Source organism: Salarias fasciatus, chromosome 14, assembly GCF_902148845.1.
Source record: "Salarias fasciatus chromosome 14, fSalaFa1.1, whole genome shotgun sequence".
NCBI classification, from domain to species: domain Eukaryota; kingdom Metazoa; phylum Chordata; class Actinopteri; order Blenniiformes; family Blenniidae; genus Salarias; species Salarias fasciatus.
The window spans coordinates 5,106,162-5,133,899 of NC_043758.1; the positions used below are offsets into that span (position 1 = coordinate 5,106,162).

The 27,738-nt window shown below is 45.9% G+C and overlaps 2 protein-coding genes across 4 annotated transcripts; one reads left to right on the forward strand and one right to left on the reverse strand.

The window, feature by feature from the left end:
• Positions 1-1,554: 1,554 nt before the first annotated feature.
• rasgrp4 (RAS guanyl releasing protein 4) lies at positions 1,555-17,384 on the forward strand. 2 transcript variants are annotated; one of them, XM_030108451.1, is made up of 17 exons: positions 1,555-1,695; positions 6,861-7,039; positions 9,045-9,156; positions 9,385-9,447; positions 9,530-9,661; positions 9,744-9,885; positions 10,690-10,863; positions 10,960-11,076; positions 11,731-12,006; positions 12,090-12,170; positions 12,441-12,545; positions 12,694-12,803; positions 13,873-14,023; positions 14,110-14,146; positions 14,669-14,800; positions 14,894-15,096; positions 15,576-17,384. In XM_030108451.1, the coding sequence occupies exons 1-17, from the start codon at positions 1,628-1,630 to the stop codon at positions 15,684-15,686; spliced, it is 2,193 nt and encodes a 730-aa protein (XP_029964311.1). In that variant the 5' UTR covers positions 1,555-1,627; the 3' UTR covers positions 15,687-17,384. The 2 variants fall into 2 exon arrangements, with proteins under 2 accessions (XP_029964311.1, XP_029964312.1); XM_030108452.1 differs by having other exon boundaries at positions 1,567-1,695; positions 6,864-7,039.
• hnrnpul1 (heterogeneous nuclear ribonucleoprotein U-like 1) lies at positions 17,173-27,512 on the reverse strand. 2 transcript variants are annotated; one of them, XM_030108449.1, is made up of 16 exons: positions 27,458-27,512; positions 26,729-26,983; positions 25,651-26,040; positions 24,887-25,097; positions 24,691-24,764; positions 23,988-24,127; positions 23,657-23,756; positions 23,459-23,571; positions 22,982-23,248; positions 22,683-22,805; positions 22,449-22,577; positions 20,406-20,574; positions 19,345-19,608; positions 19,064-19,215; positions 18,751-18,975; positions 17,173-18,075 (listed from the first exon to the last, which is right to left on the reverse strand). In XM_030108449.1, exons 2-16 carry the CDS (start codon positions 26,952-26,954, stop codon positions 17,959-17,961), a joined length of 2,700 nt encoding a protein of 899 aa, XP_029964309.1. In that variant the 5' UTR covers positions 26,955-26,983; positions 27,458-27,512; the 3' UTR covers positions 17,173-17,958. The 2 variants fall into 2 exon arrangements, with proteins under 2 accessions (XP_029964309.1, XP_029964308.1); XM_030108448.1 differs by having other exon boundaries at positions 18,751-18,978.
• Between the last annotated feature and the right edge of the window lie 226 nt (positions 27,513-27,738).

Below are 27,738 nucleotides of genomic sequence, written 5' to 3' on the forward strand. Positions count from 1 at the left end.
CCACGAGATTTAAAGTCATTTAATGCACATTTGCTCTTTAAAAGTATGCAAATAAAGGACATAACTGCTTGCAAGCATAATTCAAGCGTCTTAGTGTATTCATTTGATTAGATCTAACTGTGAGCCTCAAAAGTGTCTTAAGTGCAAGTTTGCGCCATGATTTTTTTTTTAATTAGAACATTTTTAAAAATGCATTAACGGAAATGCATACAGTCATGAAACAATGCTCCTCACATAGCAAGCTGTACAGCATTGGGTGAACCCTGCAATGCCACGATGCTAAAATGACATTATGCATACTATTAATACTAAATCACATATATATTTAGTTAATGATGGTCTATCACTTTTTTTAACTTGTGAAATGTCCTTCTTGCATGCTTCCTGTTTTAAACTGGTTGCTCAATATTACAGTAAGATTACTACATTGTCAGGAAATGGTATTAAACACTTCAAAAAAAAAAAAGAATGACATGCACTCTCTTGAAGTCTTTCTCCCTCATGCAAATATAAATGCATCATTATGTGATGTGTATTTGGCATGCAGGGTCTGCAGGAGCCGAGAACCGTGCATCTTTTGCTTTCGAAGGCTCGCCCCCCCCCCCCCCTCTCTCTCTCTCTCTCTCTCTCTCTCTCTCTCTCTCTCTCTCTCTCTCTCCCCCCCAGTCAGCCAGTCAGCTTCCTGCAGCAAAGAAGCCACCTCTGCAGACTTCGGGGACATTAATGTCCCCTGTTTGGTTGCTTCTTCCTCCTGGTGTGATAAAACAAGGATTCCTTTGAGTCTCCCCGTCCAGCTGCACGGCCACATTCACCAGCACAAACACTACCTCCCTGTGTAATCACTTGCTACCCTGAGAAAATGACAGCACCAGTTTGCAAAAAAAGAAAAAAAAAGTAGAAGAAAAGGAAGAGATTAGGATGATAGACATGATTTGGGGAACCCTTGGAGGCCACCAGCACATCTAGATTGAACACCAACAACAGACAATGTTGCTGTTGCAGAAAACAGTAGAAAAGAAAAGCAACATTAAGGTGTGGTCTGGGGTTTTTTTTTTTTCAGTGTTGACACCCGAAAAAAAAAAAAAAGAACCACAGATGTCGCCTGCTGGAGTACACTGATGGTGCTCATATGATTGCTCATCACTATCTCTGACTGACTCTCCTCCTCCTTCCTCTGTTGGTAAAGCATTTGTGTTCGCTGGTTTCTCTCCCCTCCCCCTTACACGCACACAGAAACTGAAGTGAGTTCCCCTATCTGTCAGAGCAAGTTCCTCCATTTAAGATGCTGACTTGTTTATGTTGAAGAGACAAGTGAATGACTTGTTCCAGCTCCCGTGTTACTGCAGGTTGTGGATTTCTTTTTCTTTTTTCTTTTTTTTAATCTCAGAACACAGAGCATGAAAGCTCTTTTTAGGGTAGATTTGTGATAGATAGATGACCCAGAAGGAGAGAGAGAGGCGTGGAGTTTAGTTGCTGACTGGAAGGTGAGCAGCCCTCACCCCCAGCAGCTCTCTGTCCTGTCCTGGGCACACAAACAGGAGGAGGGGGAGGAGGAGGAGGAGGAGGAGGAGGAGGAGGAGGAGGAGGAAGAGCAGGATCAACCATGGAGCTGTAGAGACACGCTCAGATGCCCGATCGCCAGTGGAGGAGGAGAGTTGATGAGGAGAAGAATCCTGCAATGAACAAAACCAAAAGGTAATTTTTATTTAATAAGACGGGAGGCTGAGTGTGTTGGAAGTTAAAGGTGAAGTTCTGTCAGGCCCAGCGGCAGCACTTCACTTAAATGGGTTTATGTGTGTCAGCAGCAAGTGATGTGTGAAGCTTGAGGTTATATCTGAGAGGCAGTGTGGTTTGTGCAAAGGCTCTTGACAAGAACAAGGGCATTTGGTGTTATTTTCCACTTCTCATCTGTGTATCTGTGCGTGCGTGCGTGCATGTGTGTGCACGAGCGCGTGTCGTGCCTCTGTACCAAGACAGCATGCAGAAAGAAGCTTTGTGTTGCAGGAAAAGCTGCAGCTTGTGCTGCGCTCACCTGCATATCAGTGAGGAGTATCTGTAACTCCTCATGTTATTGGTGTGTGTACTGAACACAAGCCAGTCCTGACATTCAACAGTGGTGCGTGCCCGCTGCTTACCCTTCAGTGCCCAGCTCACTGTTCAGTTAATCTTCCTTTTTTCTTGTCTGTTGAGTGAGTTTTGACTTTTTGATTATAGAAACTTTGTTTTTTCACAGCTCTAGTTTTGACCACAGGCCTTAGCTGATTGTCTGGAAAGGTGAAGCTGTGTGCCAGATACTGGTCACATGTGGGTTGTGTGTGTGATTTTGCTACCTGAGTGTGAAAATAAAAATTATTTTAGAAGTAGGGTTGTCGCAGGTTAAGGCACAAGGTCAAGATGAGGTTTTGAATGGATTAAACCGAAAAACAAAAATGTGTTTAGATGGCAGGCAGCATTCACAAACTGTATATAGCAAAAGGCAACAAGTCAACCGGAAAGTGACATAAAGAAGAAATTAAGTCAGGTTCAGAGCTTCATGCATATCAGTGACTGTGCTTCTGACTCAATTTTTAATCGTGCACCAAATGAATGAGTGGCTGGTTGCAGGAGCTGCGTCGCCTTGATGCACAGGGAACAAGAACGCAGGTTGTGAGAGCGAGGGAAAAGAGCAGCGCACAAACAAGGCCTTCAAAGGGCCCGGGGTTCAATTAATCAATTAAGGAAAGAAAGAGAGGAATTTGCATATCCCCCAGCCAGTGTGAGAGCAGGAGGAGGGGGGCAAGGGGAGGAGGGAGCTGGATCTGCTGCCAGGAGTCCTGACACGGATGGGAAAGGGAGCGAGAGGGGGATTTCCACAGAAAAAACAGAAGCCGTTTCCTGAATGGTTTGAATAGAAAAGGGATGAAGGACGAGGAAAAAAGTTGGTGAAGGAGGGGTTGGTGAGGAAAAGGAGGTGTGGAAGGTCTTCCTAAGACAGACTCAGAGATGCGATGGACCCAGATCCAAGTTCATCAATATTTAAAACAGGAGACTTTTGGTTTTTCTGGGCTTTTTTTTCTGAACACAAGGACTTCATTCAGCATGAAGGTTGTTCCCATGGATACACTAATTATTGATGGCAAATAACCCTCCACAAGTCTGATACTGAAGTAAAGGTGCAGGCAAATTGCCCGACAATAATTCATTTCCACCGCACGATGACTGCAGTTACCGCCGTCTCTCAGGGCGGTCGGGGTCTTTGGGTCTCCAGTCAGAGAGAGCCGCTCTGTGCAGTGGTGTGTGTTACCTGCTCTGGAGGACTTCGGGGGGAATTCCCTGAGTCAACGTGACATCAACAACATTTCCCCATCTTCATTTCTGTCTGTCGCTGTCGCCTCAGACGAGCAGCTGCCGTGACAGCAGGTGGATTGGTTCTGAGTGGAGGACCGAGGGGATGAGTCGTAAAGGGCACGGCGATAAAAAAAAACCCACTGATGCCCACAACAACCAAAACTAGTAGAAAATGCAGATCTGACTAAAAGCTTCGGGGCTTGTTTTACTTTACCGACTCAATTAAAATGGGGGAAAAAAATCCAGATGTGGCGCAGTGGTGAGCCTCACAGAGCGATCATCACTGGTTCGAGTCCATGTTTGAGGCTTTTCTGTGTGGAGTCACATGGATGGAGTCAGAAGAGTAAATAAGAAAAGTTGTTCATCTTTTCCAGCTGGTGTTTTCTTTCTTCATCATTTTAAAGAAGAAACTGAACCTAGCTGTTGGTCACGGAAGCACAGCATCAGTAAAAGTGACAACAGTAATGATTTAAAGTGGTTTATAGCTGCCTCGTGGCCTCATGGGTAATTCACCACCATTTACCTTTTCAGATTCTTGCCCCACCTGAATCCATCCATACATCCATCATCTCTAATTTTACAGTCACAAGGAGCCGATCCCAGCTGGCTTTGGTTGATTCATCCAAGTTACACCCTGAACAGTTCACTCATTCATCGCCTAAGCCAGGTCTGCACAGGGAGAACATGCTAATTCTATACAGAAAGTGCAAGGAGCCTGGGCCTGAACGGGGCAAACCACTTCACCACCTTGAGTCATTCATACAAACCAAAAGAGTTTTGAAGGAAAACAGTGAAAAATGAAGAGAGGAAAGTGAGAGTTGAGGAAGCGCGAGGCCCTCGCTGGATGGTGTTGTTGAGTGTGTTCGCCTGATGAAATGTACCGTAGGTATTATGACCTCAGGCACATGGTGCAAATCTTTTTTTTTTCTCATTGAAGTCTGCTTCCTGCCGATCCTCACGGCGTCAAAGCTGAGCGGGACACACTGTGCCGGCGAGTGTTAGTGTTTTGAATTCAGTAGCCAGACAGTGTAATGAGGCGAGGAGGAGGAGGAGGAGGAGGAGGAGGAGGAGGGGGAGAGCCGGAGTTTTACTGCTGAGCAGGTTCCCAAACCAGCCACCTGGAGCTGGTCTACCAGGATGCAGACGGATTGGGGGGGGGTCATCACTGACATCCCCTCCTGCCCTCACCGTCTGAATCTGGGCATGACTGAGGAGGAGAAGAGCGGAGTGTTAACTGGATGGAACAGCACGTACAAGCAGCTTGTGGTATAAATATATCAGTGAGGGTCACCCAGTATGATCGGATGAAATTGAGCGTACATAAGTGTCTTTGTATGTGTTGGTTATGAAGCAGATCTAAAATTATACATCTAAAGAAGTTGTGTTCACGCACAGTGACGCATTATATAAGCACATGTTGCTTTTTTTCTTAGAGTAGCGCAGTCACCGAAGATAGAAGTCAATAAATACTTTGGGAAATAACAAATGACAAATTGAAAGATATAGAGAAACAACGGTGTAATTATTATTATTATGTAAATGTTACTAACATCTTCCCTGTTGCTGACAGGAGGATCCTGTCAAACTCAGTGATGCACTCCTCCAGTAAACAGGAGTGTATTGAAATAGTAACAGGCCACTGATTTTTGGTCAATGCTAGAAATAAAACAACTGGACAACTGAGCTCTCACACTGATTTCCACTCCTACGTCACATTAGTAATCAATTTATTGGGAGTTATAGCCAAAAGTGATGCTGCAGGCAAGTAATACTCTTGTGTGTGTATTTGTGTGTGTGTGCGTGCGTGTGTGTGTCACAACTGAGAGTCGGCTGAGGAAATTAGCCACACACTCTCTCACTGGGGTTGAGAGAAGGGGATGTAGATCTGGTCATTCAGGGAACTTGTCGCCAGTTCTCTGAAGTCGCAGTGTTTCCTGGTAATGTCGTCACGTTCACTGCAGAGTGGAGACCAACACTTTCAGACACAACTCTCACCGCCGCAGCAGACGCACGAGGACAGAGCCCGTACCAGGCCGAAGGAGGCGGACCTGAGGCCAACGCTCACCTGCTCACCTGAGATTCAGCTGCACTGGGTGTGGAAACCATGAACACGGCCAGTTCCTGGCTGTTTTGAAACACGTTCAGATGTTGCTCAACCTGAGCTCCTGATGTGAAGAGGAAGAAGAGGATCTCTCTTGCATTCGAGGGTATTTGAGAAGCAATTCAGCAGCAACTGAAGACACTGAAGAAGTGAGACTGGCTGATATTCTTCAGATAAAGCTTCTTTCTGACCATCTAATCAACTGAAAACTCATTCAGTTATCGTCTCTGCAGCTGATTGTGTTCAGTGGGATCCAGGCCTTTTCGCTGTGAGGCGAGAACACTTAACCACTGCTCCGCTAAACATGCATTTGTGGGATGAGCAGCAGGGTTACACCCATGAACACCCATGTGTGTGAACAGGGCAGATCGCGTACAGTGGTGTAGCGGTTGGTACCATCCCGTGATGTCCAGGGTGAGCCTCAGGGTTTGGCCTCCTCTCTGGAGTTTGCTTGTTTCTCTCGTGCATGTGTGGTTTTTCTCCTCTTCCAACGTGCATTAGAGGGTACGTGTTGACTCATAACTGGATGCTGATGTGAGTGCGAGTGTGTGCGAGTGTGTCTGTCTCTGTGTTTATCCTGTGATGGACTGCTCACCTGTTCAGGGCGCACGCCACCTCTCAACAATACTCATACTGCAACACCACACTGGATAAAGCAGTGTCCAAGAGAGGCAAATTTATGACTTCATGTCATTATTTCTGCTTAAATCATGACAAAAATTTGATAAGGTAAATATGTACTGATTCACAACATTCACTTATTCAACATTTTTCATTTTTTCCCCACTTTTACTAGTTTCAAGGCCTCACACTGTAATACAAAGCCACACACACCATAAGTGCCGACACACCCTGGAAGCCACTCAGGGTTCAGGAATGCCTTTCTCCACTTCAGCACATGAGACAGGTGGAGCTGGGAATCGAACTCCAGATATTGGGAGTTGAGTAAAAACCTGCTTCGCCACCTGACCACAGCAGACCTGTAGACCACCGACGACCATCAGTCTAATTCTTCTGTAAATGTTCAAAAGATAACTGATGTGTTGTCTCACAGGTAATGGAAGGATGTAGTAGTTTATAGATGTCAAATACAGGAGGGTTGGCCAGAATTAGAGACGTGATTGATCCCTCATTAATCATTAAATTAGCTGCAAGTCGGTCCAGGAGAAGAGTTAGTGAGGATGGAATATCAGTGTGTGCAGATGTGATTCAGGGAAAAGACTCTCGGCCCTCACGTGTCAGCTCCAACAGCCTGACAAAGACAAACACCCCAGAGCTGCAGAGCGTCTTGCAGGTCTCCTCCTGCACGCTGCAGCTCGGCTTATCAGATGTGAGGAGTTTTCTCAGAAGCTGTCCTGCCCTATCTCGCCGCACGCTGCTCTACTTTTCTCTCGGCCGCCCTGCTTAAGTATTTCTCTCTCGATCTCTCCAGCAGGAAGTCCAACGTGGAGAGTCCAGGTGTGCTGAAGGGCAAGAAGGCGGTCCAGCGGAGGAGGTACACATGTCCCAGTTCTCAGGACATCAGCCGGGCCCTGCAGGGCCCCGGCGCCGCCCCCAGCGCCAGCGCGGCCAGCCTGGACGAGCTGCTGCAGCGCTGCCTCAACTGCTTCGGTCAGTGTTCCCCACGCGTCATGTGTCTTCACTGCTTATCACAACAAGGTTACATAATGGAGGGATGAGGGAGAGTGAGACGAGGTGGGGGATCCAGGGTGAGGGACCAGGAGGGAGGGAGGGGGGAGACACAAAGGCCAGCCTCATACAACCAAGCTTTGTTCCGTTGGGCTGGAGAAGCTGCAGAAGCTGCAGAAGCCAACCAGCCATTAGCATGCAGTGGAAAACTATACAAATCCCCTCGTCTCCTGCGCTCAGCGGACACACTCTCTTCATTAGCCACTTTATCAAAACCACACACACACACACACACACACGCACGCACGCACGCATGCACGCACGCACACACAGAACCATGTCCGGATAGACATATTGAGATAGCATGCTGTATCTGGTAGATAATCAAGATAATTAAAAAAAAAAGCGATTAAATAACGATAACGTTTATTGAAAAAAAAAACTGAGCATCAAAAAAATGTATTTTGGCAGTCAAACTCACTATTGTCACATGCTGTGCCTCATGTTCAGTTTTATTTTGTGTTTTTCCATGAAAACCTCTGGACCTATGACCTTACCATTAACGATACGGACCTGCAGCAGGGGATACTCATATGATTTCTGTTTGCACAATTGAACAAGTTAGTTCAAAATTATACTTTATTCCAATAATTATGTCCAATAGTTACTTCTATTTACCAATCAGTAAAATAAAGCATATTGAGTTACATGAGTAACTTTTGTCTGTTAATTATGGTGGTTTAATGGCTGTATTTCTGTGACATTTTTTGTAAAAGCTCATCCAAAGTTACTTCATAAATGATATTTTGGTCTGTTGGAGGTTTTTAACAAGGATGCAAAACTTTCTGTAACACCTGTTACTAATGAAGAAGCAACAAAACAGCTGAAATCACCTGCCAGGATGTAGAAACTTCCTAATAAAAGTCTTCAGGTAAAGTTAACTGAAGGCTGTGAGTCAGGTCAGAATGAGACAGCAGCTCTACAACGGTTTTGATGTACGATAAAGTTGACGAGCTTCCAGAACCTTCATTAATTCTGTCTACTGAATAAATTGTTAAAACTAAAAGTACTGTGAGAGTTGTGACTTGATGAAACTGTTAGTTACACTTTTGATGATCTTCTCATCCATTTCTGTGCTCTAAAGCAAAGTAACAAACTTGGAGTTTGTGTGATTTATAGATATTATTATTAACATTTTACTGGCCAAAAGCCTACTTTGGCTGTGTGCAGAGGCTGAACTAAAATGAGTTTGTCATCCCTGATGGAGCGCTGCAGAAAAAGGGAACCACAGCTGATTTTTCTCTGAACAGTTTTTCTGTTCTGCCACTCAGCAAAAGGAAAAAGGAAAATACTCCCTGTCTGTGGATGATAATAATAATAGTTACTATTTCTCCATGAATAGAGTTAATTAAAATGGCATTGAATTACAGCTCGATTTATGCTATTTAAAGATAATGCTGTAAGACATTTGCAACAAGAAATCCCCTTTAATCAGAACCGATTAGCTGGTCCTGGTTGACCTTAATCAAAATGTGCTCTTAAAAAAAAGCTCAGCACCTCACTATGGTGCACACAATGGTAAAACAGCCTTTAAATATCTTTCAACTCTTGTAACTAACGTGCAAGAAAACAAGAAATTAAGCTAACTTCTTCACCTGGAGTTTAAAATGCCCCGTCTGCCTGAGCTGTGCTTCTTGATCTCTGTGGAACAGGGTGCGATCTCAACTTTTTGTTGTTGCTTGATTAAACTGTTATTGATGTCTTAATTATAATCAATTTCAAAATGTGTTACTGCAAACTAAAACAAAAAATCACCAATTTAATTCACTGAAATTGTATTTATTGGAATTGTTTGAAGCCATCTGAGTCAGCAGAGTTGCTCTCAGGTGATTTAATTTTTTAACTCGTTCCACTGAGAGGAACGCTACTTCCCCCCTGGTAGCGTTCTGAGTCTCACCAGTCGTCCTCTGCTGTGTTTCTCCTGCAGACTCGGAGGGAAAGCTCTCCAGCCCCAGAGGATCCCAGCTGGTCCACATGACCCTGATGATGCACAGCTGGGTCGTCCCGTCGCAGACGTTTGCCCAGAAAGTCCTCGCCCTATATCCTCCGCTGTCGCCCGCCGCGGTGCGGTGCGGTGCGGTGCGGCGCGGCCGTCACGCTGCTGCACTGCCCCCAGTCACATGTTCAAGTCCATTAATCAGATCAGGAAACAGGCATGGCTTTGTTTTGTTTTGTTTTGCATGTCTGGAAAGCAGATTACCGGTATATTTCCCGGCCGGTGCGCCGTATCTGCTCAGTGCGTTTAGATCCTTGACTCCTGTTCTTACTTATAAGGATTGTCCCCCCGACAAGCGGGGCCTGAGGCGGACGCAGATCTGCCACCTGGTCCGGTGAGTGAGCGCCGACCGAACGCCGGGCCTGCTGCCGTGTTTCTGAGCGCTGAACAGGTTTTCCGCTGTGCTCGGTGTCAAGGCTGTGGATCAGCCAGTTCCCGGCGGTGTTTGAGATGGATCCCCTCCTGGAGCAGACCATGGGCGACCTCTGGGCGCTGGTGGGGTCAGACCGGGAGGAGACGCACTCCCAGCTCATCGACACCTCCTGCCTGTGAGAGCCGTGTTTGGATTTGATCTTACAGCCTCTTTAAATAGATTTTGATCGCGACTCAGTTGGGGTCTTCTCTTCCCAGAAGCCCTCACGTCAACATATCCCAGGCCCCGTCGCCCTCGGTGAAGAAGAGGAAGGTGTCGCTGATCTTTGACCACATGGAGCCGGACGAGATGGCCGAGCATCTCAGCTACCTGGAGTTCAAGAACTTCTGCAACGTCTCTGTAAGTTCGGGTAAAAGTCGTTCCACTGCAGGCGACCGTATCTGGAAACTTCTGCATTTCTTTATAGTTCTTTCAAATGAAGAACAATAGAGCAATGCCAGGAACAGAGTGGAGATTGTGTTCTTTCAGGAATTAGTCAAATTGTGCAAACAGATCTACTTCTCACTCTTCAAAATGACATTTTCACCATAATTATATTTCACCCCCAAAGCATTACCTTTAAAAATGTGCTCCCCTTTAAATCATTACCTAATGCTTACAGGCTGAGATATTGTTTATGCACATAATTCTTCATTAGGCAACCATTCAGAGAAGTATAATGAGTGTTTTCAAGGTCGAAGTTAATGCTGCGATTTAACTCTGTCAAACAGGCATTATTGTATTTAAATGTCAGCTAATGTGTTTATGTAGGTCTCGGGATTAGAGTGAGTTTAATGACGCTAAATAAGTTTTGCAATGAGGAATGATCATGTTACTGTGAGTCACGGAGAAGTGGCTTCCTCTAAAATAAATACTTACAGGAGATGAAAGTGTGTGTGACCAGAAATAGGTGTTCGTGTTACTATTATCACATGGCTCGATGGCATGCGAAGAAATGCAAAGAGTTCAGGGGAGTTCATCAGTTTCAGGCCTTAAGAGTGGAATTCTAGATTTGATTTTATCACATGGAGCAGAAATAAATAGTCACATTCTTAGTTTGATGGATAGTATTTTCTCCATGTGTTTACTGTATTGCTCCTGCAGCAACATGTGAAACTGTTCATGGCATCGGGCTCGCTTTATCTTCTTCTTGCGTCCGATCAGTTCCTGGACTACCGCAGCTACGTGCTGCGGGGCTCGGTGAGGGACAACCCGGCTCTGGAGCGCTCGGTCATGATGTGTAACGGAGTGTCTCAGTGGGTCCAGCTCATGATCCTCAGCAGGCACACGGCCCAGCAGAGAGCGCAGGTCTTCACCAAGTTCATCCACGTGGCTCAGGTACACATAACACAACTCCTGCTTCAGTGAAGTGTGTGTGTTCTTTTGTCCACTCTATTAATTCATTTTTTAAAACCTGACTGTTTTCTGCTGCAGAAACTCCGATCGCTGCAGAACTTTAACACCCTGATGGCCGTAACCGGAGGCCTGTGCCACAGCTCCATCTCCCGCCTCAAAGACACGTCCAACCTGCTGCCTCCCGACGTCACCAAGGTATCTCTGCTGCCAATCAAAGCCACCGATCGGTGTGGAGGAGCAAACCGCCACAGGGCTGCTGGGATTATATCCTCACCTTTCTCCACTTCAACATTTCCAGTTTCACTGATTGATTACTTTTTTCTTTTCGTGCCCATTACCTCCAAAATGCGTGTCATGTTTTAGGATTTAAGATTCCGTTTTAGTAAATGTGACTTTTCGACTTGTATTCTTGAGAAGACACTGTCCAAAACAAATCTATTTTGAAGTCTCATTTGCATCAATAGCTCCAAAAGTGTTGATATAAACCTGAAAGAAAATAATTTATATTTTGATAATCAACAGTTGCTGATACACTGAAAAGTAAAATTAGACTTACATTAATAACGTTTAATGAATTTATGTCAAAATCCTACAAAAATAAAGTCCTGCAAGCTGAAGCTGCACAAAAAAATCAAAGGGAAAAGATGAATTTTGTGGAACAATTAAACAATGTGTGTGTGCATGTCAACATCATGAAGAAATGTTCGTGTATATTAAGAGACTCTCTTTGAGATTATAACTAAAACAACCACATGATTGAACATGTGTCCAGCTGCACCTTCTGATGTGTTTGTGATTGAATCTTCTGGACAGGAAGTCCTTTGACCGCCGCTGCTCGGTGTTTTTCAGGCCCTGAGTGAAATGACCGAGCTGCTCTCGTCACGCAGCAACTTCAGCAACTACCGGCGCGTCTACAACGAGTGCAGCGGCTTCAAGGTGCCCATCCTGGGCGTCCACCTCAAGGACCTGATCTCCCTGAACGAGGCGCTGCCCGACTACATCGACGAGGACAAGATCAACCTGAGCAAGCTGCAGCACCTGTACAGCAACATCAACGAGCTGCTGGACATCCACGGCAGCGTGCCGCCGTTCGAGGCCAACAAGGACCTCCTGCACCTGCTCACGGTAAACACACCGCCCACTGCGAGGATTGAGAAGAGGCCACGCGTCGGGGAGACATCTCAAGTGATGTCCTTTTACTGCTTCAGCTCTCTCTAGATCTCTACTACACAGAAGATGAGATCTATGAACTCTCCTACACCAAGGAGCCCAAGAACCCCAAAATCCAGGTCAGTGGAGCTGAAGTGAGCCGTATCTCACAGCATCGCGCTCGCACTCGCTGTAACCCGCGCTCATGAAAGGGTGGACATGCGTGCGCTCTCCGTGGGCGTAACGTCTCCCTCGCAAAACAAAAGCGCGCTCTGGGCGCCGCGACACTTCAAAGCCGGCCACATCAAAGGGCCGTACGTTAGGGAAGCGTGTTATGTGGCGGGTGTGCTCTTGTCTTCTCCTTTCTCACAGTCCTCTGTCTCCTCATGGTTGCGTCTCTCGGTCCGCAGCCCGTCGCTCCGGTCAAACCCCCGGTGGTGGCGGAGTGGGGGTCGGGGGTCACCCCCAGGCTGGACCCGGACACCATCTCCAAACACGTCAAGCAGATGGTGGATGTGAGTACCGCCTCCCGCCTCTCACTTCCTTTTTACACGGCAGTCTAAAGCAGAACTTACTGTCGGGTTCCCTGACAAGTGCAACAGCAGACCCCCCCCCCCCCCCCCCCCACCACCACACCCACCTCTGCTCTGTCGCCCCCTGCAGTCCATCATGAAGAACTATGACCAGAACCAAGACGGCTACATTTCACTGGAAGAATTTGAAAAAATAGCAGCTAACTTCCCCTTCTCCTTCTGCACTCAAGAAACTGACAGGTGAGGAAGCAGCCGCACAAACAACAGCCGTCCCGCCTCTCTCTCTTCTCCCTTCGGGTTTATTCATTTCAGAAACATAAGACAAGAAGGTGATCTTTAATATCATACTATCAAATTCAACCTCTAGATACTGGAGTCAATCACAGTGAAAGCAGAACACACAGAATACATTCCTACATTCAATTTGGAGTCATTAAAAAAACATAAATTACATGTTTTTTTGGAACGTGTAGGGAAACCCACACATGACATAAAGGGCCAGAGGCCCAACTCAGTGTCAGACTATTGACAAAAATCCTTTTCTCTTCTATATTTATACCATCCTATAAGCTTAGATGTAAATATAAAACTTATATTAAGTCATATACAGCAGACAGAGTGTGTGTGGTGTAGTGGTTGGGAAACACTCACCTCACAGTGAGATTCTGTGTGGAGTGTGCATGTTCTCCCTGTGCATGTGTAGCTTTTCCTCTGGGTGCTCAGATTTCAGGGAGATGTTACAAGATGTTAGCTATACCTGTCCAATCGTTCATAATGACTTTTTTTCCTTGTAATGTTTTTGCTTACTTATTCAGTGCCTTGAGAAAGTAATCATCTCTTGTAATTTTCAAGTTTGTCACATGACACTCAAAAAACCTAAATGTACATTATCATATGATAGAACAAGATAAAATAAAGCGTAAGTGAAACAAAAAGATTTCAGCTACAAAGATTTCAAGTTTGTTTTTTGTTTTTTTATAAAGAAAAATCAGAAAAGTGTAGCGTGCATTAGTGTTCATCAGCTCCACCCCCTGATGAGCAAACAGCAAATTCAACACAAAGAACTGAACACACAGGTCAGGGAGAACGCTATAAGGAAGTCTGAAGTCGGGTTGGGTCATAAGCAAAAGTCCCAAACTGTGATCATTTCACGTCTCATGGTGCAATCCATCGTAACTTTAAATTATGTTTTGTGTTTGTCCTGTTCAATAACTAATGAAATGAGATGTTGATGATGTTGATCAATGTTGTTCGCTGGTTTGTTGAGGCTCATGTTTGCGTTGCGTTTCTGAAAAACGTTCTCTGGCAGAGAGGGACAAATCAGCCGCGAGGAAATCACGTCTTACTTCATGAGGGGAATGTCTGTGTGTGCCAAGCTGGGCTACAACTTCAAGGACGCGCACAACTTCAGTGAAACCACGTACAAGCGGCCCACCTTCTGCGACACGTGCGGAGGCTTTGTGAGTTCAGCTCCTGATTGTCTCTGGCTTCATGTTAAACTGCGAATCAAACGGCGTTGTGACGTGACGTGTCTGTCCTCTCGCAGCTGTGGGGAGTCATCAAGCAGGGCTACCACTGTAAAGGTAAGCTCAGCACAACACAAACACCATCAGATGATCAATCACTGCAAAATCACATGTTTGAATGTGAAAGCAGGACGAAATAACATCAGGAAAGAGCATCAGCCCTTTCTGCTTTCTGTTAACTCGTGCTTTAGAGTCATTACTTCCGTCGAACACGCAATAAGTAAGATTCTGTGTAACAAATAGCCTAAAATAGCAAAATGTAGTGAAACTGAATTATTCTTGGTCTGGAGTTTAGGTTCCAGAGAGACTTTCAGTTCTGTCAGAGCTGCTGCAAAAGTAATCAGTTTCTTCTCAAAGCAACCAGAGAGGATGAGGAGGAGGGTCAGGGTCCTTCTGCCTTTCTGTCTGGACTGAGGACAAACTGGACACTCCATTAAGTGATCCATCCTCGGTCAGTCTTCATCTGAGAGCAGATCTGAAGAAGCACTAGTAGCTCACTACTGCCCCCCAGCGGACAGCGGTGGTATTAACCACAGTCTTACTCGCTGCACCTTTAAAATCTCTGCTTTCACTTCCCAGACTGCGGGATAAACTGTCACAAGCAATGCAGAGCGCTGGTGGGGATGGAGTGCTTGAAGAAACACAGAAACACGACCGGGTCCTGTCCGTGCACGCCCGCCCCCGACTCCAGAACCAAGGGAAACAGCTGGAGTGAGTCCCCCGAGCACAAACACCACCATCTGGAAGAAAATGTACATGAGGGGCTTGAACTGAGCCCGCCGGCGTCTGGTCTTCTCTGGGCAGGTTCGGAGGACGAGACCTTCGTTTTCCCGCAGAGCAACGACTCAGAACACAACAAGAGCACTTCGCTTTGTAGAAACAACGCCGGCGACTCGACGCTATCGGACCGCTCCACGCAGACAGACCCGGGGGTGTGGACGCCCGAGAAGAAGGACAAGAAGGGAAACCACCTCAATTCTCACGTGCACGCGTCTCCAGACCGAAAGGTGAGGCGGAGCTCTCGAGATCAAAACTCTGTGAGGGGAGCTCATCTCTAACGTGGAGGCAAAACGGAATCAGTGGACTGACGGAGACGCCGCCCTCATGAGTGAAATCTGACACCACTTTGTCTTCCCTATGTTGTAGGTTGAACAAACTCTGAATGTAACATAGTTGACTAACCTTATTAAATCGTGCTAATTTGCATTAAAGTTAGTATATCAACACCGTGTTTATATGTCGTAATAATTGTTGAATGAATTTAGCATCACAGTCAGATTTACCTCCAGCAGTGGGCCGAGCTGCAGAGCTGCTGTCTCTCTCGGCCTGCTTCGGTCTGTTTGAATCATCAGGGCTGCGGTCAACTCTTCCTTTTGTGGTCTGAGGAATCCCGCTTCCTGAAAAAGACGCCAGACGCACTCATGTTGGTTGTATAAGTTTAAAGAAAGTGTGTTTTAATAATACTCCTGCGTCTCCGGGTTTCCAGGTCAACACGCTGCCACAGCGGTCCCGGGGGTGCTCCATGCCGGTTTCATTCCTGCAGGAGAAGATGGAGGAGCTACATCTGTACAAAGACAAGAGCAGGGAGCCCGACTGAGCTCCACGTCTCCACACACACACACACACACACACACACACACACACACACACACACACACACACACACACACAACTGCCATCAACCCTGACAAAACGCTGTCTGACTGGCGTCGGAACTCTTAAAAATGGACTTTGTGTTTCCTGTATGGGTCACGTGTTTTTAATCTTGTCATTGTTACTCCCATTAGTTTGAATGTCAGATGTTGATTTTTCCTTGTTTTGTTTGTAGAAGCGGTGCCTTGTTGTTGTTGTTGTTGTTTTTTGGTGCTAAGATTTCACACAACCTCGGTCCTTCAAGTCGTCTGTGACGGTATAAATACATGGTTGTAAACGCGTTAAAAGAAGCAGGGTAGGAAATTAACACTAAACGTTTGGCAGCTAAAGACCACTCAAGAAAAAAAAAAACTTAAATTGTTATTTAGAGTTATTTTAATAGGAATACAAGAAACATTGAAGCCAATCAGCCATAACATTATGACCACGTGCCTTACGGGTCCCTGTGGGAGACCAGTGCTCTGAATGTCTGCCGAGGTACCAGATCAGAACGGTGTGTTAGATTTCAGTCATGGAATGTGACCAGTTAACAGTCACTGTCATGTTCAGTCTGTTCTGTTGTGCAGGTACTTACCCGGTTGTTGTGAAGTTGGTTTTTTTTTGTTTTTTTTTCCACGCTTGTGTTCACAGCTCCACCCAGCCGTCGGGACCTGTTCCTCCTTCCTCCTTCTCGTTTTGGACTGAGGACAGTGAGATTTAAAATCGTGTGGTTGGGGGTATTCAGGTTTGGATTGTACTGGATTGATCTGTGGGATTTGGAGGCCAAATCATTCCTGAACCAGTCACCTTGGAATACAATTCCCATGGTTGTGGAAATATAAAGCATCTATGCGCCATGGAGGCGACACACACTCAGCGAGCCATCAGACGGGACCACTTCCTCCCATCGCTCCACTCCTGATGCTTTCCAGCCCAACCTGCGATGTGCTGTGTGATCAGGACCTGCACCTGAGACGCTCTTTAAGCTTCACAATTCGTTCTTGACACATGAACATCCATGACAAAACGCTGCCTGACTGCTGAATGTAACCCCTCCCCTCCGCCCCAATCATCAGTGTTACCTGCACGTTATCGCTGATGGGTGTATTCACAGAACCAGACGGACGGAAGTTCCACTTCGTTCTGCAGAGTCGTCGGTCTGAGGAAGACTTCACTGATTTGAAGTTACTTCTTCAAGCTGAAAATGTTGATTTCCTGCCCTGACGATATTTCTCACTGTCAAATACTGCACTGGAAGAATGCAGAAGGTGTATTATTGGCTTTTTTGTTTTGTTTAAGCTAAACGCTTCTTGTTTTGTTCTTTGCTCCTAATTTTCATTTGTTAAAAAATGAAGAAAATACACCAACAATGCTGAACCGTACCAAATGTGTGTTTGATGTCACTGATTCAAGACACAAAAAACCCCCCAAAAAACTAAGCAAACACCAGATACAGGCGTATACAACTGCATTTATTGTATAAAGACAAGAAGACAGCTTGCGTAATTGACTCATTTTCAGGTAAAAAACAAAAAAGAGAGAAAAAGGTTTGACAGAATAGGTTTTACCTACTGGACTGAATGAACAGCAATCACAAAGGGATGGAAAAAAAAAACTGCAAACACAGCTACTCAATGGCAAAATATGTTTCGCAATCAAAAAACTTAAGTTTAAATACTACAGTATCAACACCTAGAAAAACAAAATGTTTCGTAAAGTCTGGACTCTTGCAGTAAATAAAATGTGCTCACTCGGTAACTGAAAAGTAAGGAGTAAGACGGAGGGAAGGGGGGCAATGAAGTAAAAAGCATGCATTTTTTTGTTTTTTGTTCTTGAAGCAAGCAAAATTATTCAAGCTTTTTGCTGTACTGTTCCTGTCTTTTCCTCCCACACTATATTCACCTCTTGAATCTGTAGAACCGGGGACTTCGGAACGTCCACGGCTCGAAGCATCACCGAGAACATTCAGTAAATGTCTTGATACCTATCATCTACCTCACGGTCACTGAGTAGCGTAAGACTTCGGTAAAAACAATAAAAAGACATCAAACTGTATACGCTTTGTGTGTACACTGATTGGTGAGGGAACGAAGGCGACCGCGTTGGGAACCAGACGAGGGGAGGCTGTGGCGGCTCGATGGTGGGCTGTACAAAATCGATTGGCTGCAGAGGTCAGAGGTGGTCGGGATGCAGAGGGGGGTGGGGTGGTGGTGGTGGTGGGGGGATGCAGAGCGAAGCTACTGGGAACCAGAGGAGGAGCCTTGGCTGCCCTGTCCAGGGTAGCTGCCGTACTGGCTGTAATACTGGTTCCACTGGTTCTGGTTCTGGTAGTACTGCTGCCACTGCTGAGCGTACTGCAGGCAGGAGAGAGGAGAGGAGAGGAGAGGAGGTACAGCCGTTAAGAGTGTTGCTACACACAACAGCTACTCTAGGAGTGGACTGAAAGTGGTTTCAGATGCTGCGGTTGCAGCTTTTGTGTAGGCTGTGGTTGACTCATTCCGACCTCTTATGTTTTAGTAATGACGTATAAAGCTTGTCCTAAATGATTCAGGTACCATCTCGTAGTAATTTAGGAAAATACAATGAAAAGTGGGGGATTTTTAAAGGTCTAATCAGACGTTTCAACTTCTGGAATCAAGACTTCTTACATTACAGATGAAGTTACACAGTTACCCTTAGAGGAAAATAAAAAAAACATTCACTGACGTCTGCTTGTGCTTTCTTTCCCACACTTCAATTGATCCTTATAAATAAAGCTCTATTCAAAACAAAACCAGTTCCCAACTACAGCTGAACACTATGACTCAACTGGTGGTTGACAGTCTAACAGGTTTTAACAGCCAACAAACCGATGGATTCTACAAAACGTACACCAACGCTTCCATAATGGTAATTCTTTCTCTGATCCATCTCTACCAGTGTGCTGCAGAGCGTTGTCATGGTTACCATACAACACAGGCACATTTCACAGCGTGAATTTGTAATGGACGTACTCGATGATTCCAGTGTGCGAGCGGCTGTTTGGTTACCTGCTGGTATTGCTGGTTGTAGCTCTGCTGCTGCTGCTGCTGCTGCTGCTGTTGCTGCGGCGGCTGCTGCTGCGGCTGCTGCTGCTGGTGGTGGTTGTAGGTCTGTCCAGTGGCGGGCGTCTGGCTGTAGCTCTGGCTGTATCCCGGGTACTGGCTGTAGTTACCGTAGTAGTTCTGGCTGTAGCTGCCCTGGTTGTACCCTTGGTTGTAGCTCTGGCTGTAGCCCTGCTGGTGAATGCAGGGTAAGAACAGGAAGTTCACGTCTCGCCGCCGCCGGAGAGCTTTCCAGGCAGAAAGCGGTGAGAAACAGTACCTGGTTGTAGCCTCCCTTGTTGTACGGAGCCGGGCGATTGTAGCTCCCCCCTGATGGCTGGCTGCGGTTGTATCCACTACGATTGTCAGAGCCCCCGTCGCGGTAGCTGCTGCCGCCCCACCGGTTCTGGTTGTAGCTGCCACGGCTGTAGCCTGCAAAGTAATCAAATGTGGCGACAGTCACTTCTTCAGTTTAGTGCAGCATGAACTTTATCAACGTCAAAGAACTAAATGTGGGTGAATCTTCAGGAAAAATAAGGATATCGTAAAAGAATGTCTCGCCTCCTCTGTAGCCGCTGCCGCCGTCTCCGCTGCGGTTCTGGTAGCCCCCGCGGGAGCCGTCGCGGCTGTCGTACCGCTGGAAGTTGCCACTGCCGCGGCCGCGGAAGCCGCCCTGCCGGTTGTCATAGCGCTTCTCGGGGGGCGGGCCGGCCTTGCGGCCCTCATCATTGTACTGCTTCAGCAGCTTTTCAGCCTCATCGCGCTGCAGCTCAATGAACGTCACCGCCTCCAGGAAGTCGCAAGCCTCGGGGAGAGTGAAGTTGGCTTGGGAGAGCGACAGGTGTGACGGCAGGAACGAGGGGGGGGGGGGGAGGAGAGAGAGCCCATCCAGCAGAGAGACGGATGGAGGAGCGAAGAGAGAGAGAGAGAAAGAGAGAGAGGGGCGGGGGGTTGTAGTGAAGACCAGAGCAGCCACACCACCGAAAAACAAAACGAAACACAGTTACTACGGCGCAGGGGCAGCTGGAATCAGAGAAACTTTGAGCAGATATTGAAAGCAAATGGCAGGGTAAGAGGGAACAAACGTCACCTCCAGGGGGAACTTGGAGGAAACATTTGTTTAAGCAGACATAGGAGAGGGGCTTCAGTAGGGGGGGGGGTGGGGAGGGGGACAAAAAGGACAACTAAAGGTGGGTGAGAAGAGGAAACAGCACTGCAAACCAAGGGTGGCTGATGGACTGGCTTTAACAGTCAACTGTCAGAGACTTGAGAACATGACTGCCGGGACCGTTTTGCAGACGTCCCTTTCATGGAAGGCAGTTGTGCAAAGTTAGCTGTATCACTACGCGACCGAGGTCTCAGTTTGCAGTGCGTCAGAAGGAAGCTGAATGGCGGGGGGGAGGGGAGGGGGGAGGGGGCAAAAATAATCAAATTCACGTGGACTGTTTTTACAAAAAAATGTCCAGGTCTGATATCTGGCCAAAGGCTATGATGAGGGAAAGGGGGAGGGGGGGGGGGGGGGGAGGAGGAGGGGGCATCTTCCAAGTTTGATTTTAGAGACAACACAGAAAAAAGTAAAAAGTAGATCTTGTGTTTTATTTGTTGTTCCACAGCATTCCTACCTTTCATTTCTAAAACAGCATGATCGGGCACATCCTTCCCCTGCTCATTGGTTTGCTTTAATGTTCGTTCTTTTAAATCCTCGTCCGTGGGACAAATTACAATAGCCTTGCGTTGAAAACCTTCAAAAGGACGCATTTTTCGTCTCCTTGCTGATCCATATACATTTGTCTAGCAATGGTGACAAGAAAGAAGTAGAAGCTTGTTTGTTATTGTTTACTTGTACTGGCTTTCCACTGGAAGGAAGCTGGAACCCTGCAATAATGAAGTGAGAGAGGGTTGGCTCGGACGTCAGTCTACGCTGTTACTCAGGTACTAGTGGCCTCTCGTCACTCCACAGACTCACCTGCTGGGCCGTTCGCTGGTCCGCGGCGGCGAGCGACTGCTGCTGGGAGTTAGTTATCGAAGGGGGGACCCCATAACTCAACGGTTCATTTATACAAGCTCCAGATATTTAAAAAGAAAAGATTTAAAAGGTGATATAACTCAAACAATGACGGTGTCATGCAGTGTTAGCGGTTCAAGTTTGAAATAAAACGGATGTTACATCGGATTAAGAGCATAAAGATTACATTTCATTTGATTCCACACACACGTACACACACGCTCCACTTCTTCACATCATCCATCTATGTTAAAGTGTCCCTCTCAAACATTACCGCACTATAAAGACCTGGTGTATCAGATCGTCACTCAAACAGCTCATTCGCCACTGAAATAAATATTTCATTAGAATTAATAATGGAAACCAACGGGCTCACTTCAAGTGCAATCTTAAATATATATAGTGTCAATATAAACTGTTATAACAAGTTTACATAACTTGTATATGGAGATCTGGACAGCGTAACTTTTGGTATTCTTCTGAAAAAATACATATTTCTATATTTAATCACAAAAAGCTTGTACAACCAGTTCCAAGAAAACTTTACGAAACTCTGCATTCTGAAAGGGAATTTCTCCACTGCAAGATGAATAAAAGGCTAATCTAATCTAATCTAATCCACCTGCAGATAAATCCACTCCGCCAATCAACACCAAGCGTGTACAAACCTCCTCCAGCAGAAACTATGGTGTCACCATTTCACGTTTCTAAACATAGAGCTGAACTGTGGAAACTTCTCACATTCACCTTAAATAATGGACGGAGTTATGTGTAAATAGAAGCAGATCGAGGTGGAGAGAGAAGTTTCAGAGTCATGTCTTCTGACAATTCAACAGTGAGGAACACATTTAAAGGACAAAAACAGGAAAAATGACTGCTTCAAACTTACAGGAGTAACAGGAACTGTAAAGAATTGTTTCTTCAACAAGACATCAGCTTTTCATGCAGCATGGAAAACGTCCTATCCTGGTGGGTCCCCCCGTCACCTACCTCCACTTACCTCAACTTCCCCCGAAACTCCGGTCCTGCTCCAGACAACAGACGAACAGACAGAACCTACCTGCGCATACTCACAGAGTCCAGAGAAAAAGACCCGGGCCGCCGTCAGACCCACCTACCTTTCATTTCACTTTAGCTGACCACAGGGATCTGCAAACCCAAGAGCTGTTAGTCCGTACTTACCTTCAGGGTCAATTTATTAAAAAACACACTCAACAGTTCCATGTATCTCACTTGAAAATAGCTTTCGAAAAGCCATCAACTCTGTCTTATTAAAATTAGCAACGGAAGGTGTTTTTCTTACTCACCAGTCAGAGATTACTTGTTTCTCAACATCTTTACATAGTCATGGTTTACTTGTACATTGTTGAAATTCACAAGACAAACAATACTGTATTATGACAAGAGATAGCAAGTGCAAATATTCTGCAGGATGAAAACATAACATGTTCTGTCACTTATGAGAGCCATTAAATCAGTTTCTTTAACAAAGCATGTGACAAGCAAGTGACAAGAGGGTGATCAAAGCTTCTTCTACTCTATTATACACAGAGACCGCCTGAAAGATAAATAAATAGTCCATTAGAGAGAGAGTGATCATCAGGGCACATTGACTGACTGTGGTGAGAATCAGAGCAGGGAGTGGCTGGACGGGCAGTACCTGATCCAGGATGTAGTTGCGCCTCTTGCGTGCCGCGATCTCGATCAGCCTGTTCAGACACTGGGTGGCCTGTTGGATCAGAACATCCCAGCGCCCTGCGTAGTTCTTCTGGCGACGCAGACCCATCACCTGCAGGACGACCAGTCGCCCGGGCTGAGTACGAGCGCTGACAGACCGAAGACCTGTGCAGGCAACCGGCGATCGGGCGAGGAAGACGGGAGGACGGAAACCAACCTTCATCTTGTCCATGATGGCATTTGTGCCCAGGATGTTGTACTTCTTGTCTGGGTTCGTCTCCGCATGCTTTATGGCCCAAGTGGTCTTTCCACACGCGGGGAGGCCAACCATCATCAGGATCTGGAAAACAGTGGTGTCTTGTAGTGTAATCTTCCAACCTTCTCACAGAAAAACTGAACCACTGCCTTTCAGAGTGAGGTTTGCACGTTCTCCCCATGTCTGTAACTCTAGTTTCTTTATACGGTTGGGCATAAATTCTACACACACATCCGTTCAGAACTTCAGCATCACTGTACCTCGCATTCAGATTTGCTGGAGGGTCCCTTCGTGCCCCTGATCTTGTCTTCCATTTCCAGGTTGTGGATGTAGCTGTAGCCCTCTGGCGGCGCGTAGTATGGCTCGCGCTTCTGTCCGAAGTTGAACTCCACAGCACAATTCTTCACCAGGACGTGAGGGAACAGGGCTCGGCCCGCCAGCTCCTCCTTGGTGGTTCGGAAAGCCACACCCAGAAAGACGCCGTTCTTGGAGTAGCCGATCTCCACCTCGTTACCACTGTCAAAGTCCTGCCGTTCAGAGCAAGGAGGCAGCAAAACATCAACTCAACCCCATACTGGGATCCTGTTCTTTACAAAGGCAAAACAAAGGAAACAAGTAAACTCATGTTTGGTGTATGTTTTACACATCGTTTGAAATAAGCTGACAAAACACATGTATGAGAAAAGCGAATCGATCGGAATCCGTATTGATAGGAGGAAAATGGAACGATCACTTACGATGTAACATCCAATGACGTCATTTTCGCCAAACCTCTCACCATAGTCAGCAAACTTGCAGTCAGCTGACTTCTTTCCTGTTCCTCCAAATCCGTAGGAGAAAGGCTCCTCGCCTAAAACGTGACGATTTGAATTAGTAAGCCTTCACTTCTGGTCTTCAGTAGATGATATAAATCACTGGGAAAGATTTTCTCTTACCCAGCTGAGTGCTGCAGTTGTTGAGGGACCATCCGATTCTGACCACATGGGGATCTGGCTCGCTGGAAGGCAGGTGCTTGACTGGAATTTCCTCATTGATCTGTGAAATAAGAAGGGAAAAAAAAAATCAGTAACACCAGAATAAGCTAAATTTACTTATGTTCATTTTTCCCCCCCCCCAGATTAACACATTTTACTCGTGCATAAGAGAAGCTGTCTTGTGCCAATGTCTGGCCGATGTTCTGGCTGAATCATCAGCAGCGCTGTCTCACTGCTGTGAAGAAAACATCTATCTTTGGAACAAGCTGCCGATTCGTTCTTTGCGCGTTACCTTCATCTCGTAGCACACACGCCCCCGGGTGACGCCGTGTGTGGCGCGTGCTCCGGCCCACAGGTACGCAAAGCCCTCAATGGTCAGCGGGTAACCACTGTAACGGTCCCGGGACACTTTGAAGTGTAAATCACAATTATCTGAAATGGAAAACGAAAAATGGAAACGTATTAGCTTGAGTACAGGTTAGTAAAGGATCTTTACCGTCTTCCATGAAACAGTCCTGTCAGTTTGATCACTTCTGTCATTCAAAAGCAAAACCGGTGTTTTCAGACCACAAACACAGGCCTCCGAGTAAGGCCTGCTTTTCATCCCCAATCAGTGAAATTCACCAAAATCAACTCTTGACGTTTTTTGTTTTTTTTTTTTTTTAATTTTTGAAAGCCCATAGTTTGTTACATAATGTAACACCACAAATGGACACAACAACCTTTATAGGTGGTGTGAACTCACTATTCAGAGTTGCAATTTCCAAATATTGTAGCTCAATAAACAAACAAGTACTCATTTCTGGGAAAAATTTAACGTAAAGGACATACTGAATTAAGTAATAGAATCAGCATTTAAAATTAGCTTACATAAACACAGATATTAACCAAAGGGTTGAGAAAATAGGTCAAGCAGGTAACTGCCAGGGGGTCGCCAGCTGTTCTTCACAGCTGTGTCTACATTTCTGGTGAAATACGTCTATCTTCTTACTTACATGTATCAATTGTAACAAGCGTGTCGTCGATGTTTTCCTCCTCGTCTTCAGCAGGAGGCTGTGGAGTTCGGGATCTGTACGATGACAGCAGAGCAGACCGTGAGCATTTTTACCGACACATTCAGAGGTAGAAGTTCTCACAGAACCAACAGCTGGTGGAAGGCAAATGTAACCGTCACAGAAATAACCACGTTACCTTTTGTCCTCACGGTGTTCGTAGTAGCCATAGCTTCTGTTCTCCTCGTAGGGACGCTTCCGGCCATAATGTCCACCTCGATCGCCTTCCGTTTTGACTTCTGCCTGGCCGGCGGGTTCTTGCTGGTTCGGCTGCTCTGGCCTTTGATCATCTGGCTGTCTGTCACCTTGTGGTTCAGGATCATCTTCTTTTTTGATCTCTACCTTGATTTCTATAATGATACATACACAAATATAACTACAAAGCTAAATACATCTGAAATAGTGTTGGCAAATACACTGACCCACACTGATTGCAACGCATGCATGCTTTTTCATCCCACTTGGAGTTGCAAAAAACTGGTAAAACATGTTTAATGTGTCAGAAAGTAGGGTATGCATAATTCAGCATTTCTGCTTGTCAGTAATCTTTACACAAATGACCACAAGTCACTGTACAGTCGTGACTCATTCTGAGATTTTCACTAAACTTCTACGCTTAAAGGAAGCTGTGAAAGCTGAGCAAATTTAAAAACAACTACAATCCAGCAATAGACTCATTGATAAAAAATGTCTCATCCATAAACTGGCTACAACCTCCAGTTTAACTTAAATTAGAAAATAAAATCCAAACCGTCATGAATTCAATTATGCATGACTAAATCCACGATCAATCTAAAATTTAAAAAAGCATCTGAGATCCTCCGCGACATTCCATATTCAACAGTGCACATAAAACCCCCAAAACATTGGTTTGCGTCCACATTTGGTACTGTTGAAACTGACCCGGTCTGTCTTCAACATCCTCCTTCGCGGTCACATCCACCACAGGTTTGGTTTCCTCCACAGACATCACCTCAGGTTTCGGGGGCTCCACATCTGCCGTGAAGTCAGGCATGCCATGGCCTGAATCCGAAGCTGGCTGACTCTCATGCGGCTCTGCTTCTGCCTCCTCTTCCTCATAGTAACCACCGGAATCCCTTCCCTCATCCTCCTCTTGAGGAGTAACATCTTCAGCATCTTCAACATCTTCAGCATCTTCAACATCTTCAGCATCTTCAGCATCTTCAGCATCTTCAGCATCTTCAACATCTTCAACATCTTCAACATCTTCAACATCTTCCGGTTCTTCAGCATCATCCCCATCCTCATCATCGCCATAATCATCAGCTGGTTCTGCATGAGAAAAATTGAGATTCAGAACATCTTGCTGTTAGTTTGGCCATTAATATCTACAAGTATACAAATACCTTAAACTCTAAACATATTAAACCCTTTGTTTTTAACAATGTAAGTGCAATAACAGTTTTGGTGGCACAGGTCCTGCAGTACAGACTAAAACAGCCAAGTGACAGTGAACAGTGAGGAAATCATTGATCGGAGGTTAGCAACACAACACTAAGTGATTCATCTGGTAAATTACTTGCATTTGTTAAAGTGCTTTGTATTGCATGTGTGAAGTGTTTGATGGAAGACTTAATGTTTACTAAATGGTGCTTTTATTTCCCTCCAATACTATAACTCGCCTAAGGCAATGCAAAAATTATTTTACTTCAAAATGCAATTGGGTCAATAATAAATACATATTCAATTTCAGTCATCATGTGTTACAGATAAAATACAAGCAGAACACACTCGGCCACAAAAGCTTGAAGAAGGAAGATCACGAGTTGTAAACAAAACTCAAAGAACTCTGAATAGGTTTCACAATACTTTCTGTTTTGGTTCCTGTTGGCTGCGATATTGGCTTTTCGGTTTCAGTAAGTTTCACTGGTAATCGATACAAATCTGATGAGTTGCTTTAAATGCTTCACAGTACAACAACCGGTCAGTTTGCCAGAGAACGGGACAGGATAAGGTGTACCTTGTTGTTCTTGTACGTCGTCCCCATCCTCGTTGCCTTCCTCGAAGTCACCGTGGCCGTAGTCGTCGCCCTGGTCCTGCTCCGGGGTGCCCCCCTCGGCTTCAGCCTCCAGGGCGGCCGTCAGCCGCTCCACCAGGTCCGCCTTCAGGCCTCTGGTGTCCAGGCCGCGGCGCTGGAGCTCCTCCTTCAACTCGTTCACCTTCAGCTTTTTAACGTCTAAGCTCATGTTTGCAGCGGCCTCCTCGGTGTCCTCGTCTGAAAACACAGCGCGGGGCGTCAAGAACAGACCCGCGACTCCGCACGCGAACTTTCAAATCAGGATCTGTTGCGCGGCTCTGCGTCTCAGCCAGTTGTGGCTAAGCTACCACCGCGGGACAAACTGCACGAAACAACACTTCCAAGTGCACACTTCTATAAACCGCGTGATCCCCCATTATTAAAGACTTGAATTTTATGAGCATTTAAAAGCCCGGATAGTGAGTGGAGTGAGTGTTTTCCTGTGTTTTGGTTCAATCAGTCGCTCCGTGGCTAATGCTAGTTAGCTTCCTCGCTTATAGCTCGCTGACAAACCGAAAACAGATGCAGAACAAGTCACTTTATGTTGGAGAAAATGCAAATGGGAACCAAAACTGTAGATGCGCATGCACATTATACAATCAATGCATTCGATGTTCTGGTTTAAAATCACGTAAAGAAGCATAATATTATGAAAATAATGTGGAGGCCTACCTCTTCTGACGCGACTCGCGCGGGTAAGTCGTGGTGGAAGGTGGAGAGAGTCACTACCGCCCCCTACCGCCGGAAGGCAACACTGCTTGCGTGGGTGGAGTTTATTTGTAGTTTCTGTTATGAAGTTACCTAAACTCTCCACCTACTGCGCCCGCTGAAAAACACGCAGCAGTTCTGGTGAAGCCGGGAAGTTCTGCCTTAGTAACAGAACTTTTAAATAGTGGAAATGTGGCTTCGACGAAAAGCATGATAGGTACGAATCATTATGGCATTCCCGTGAA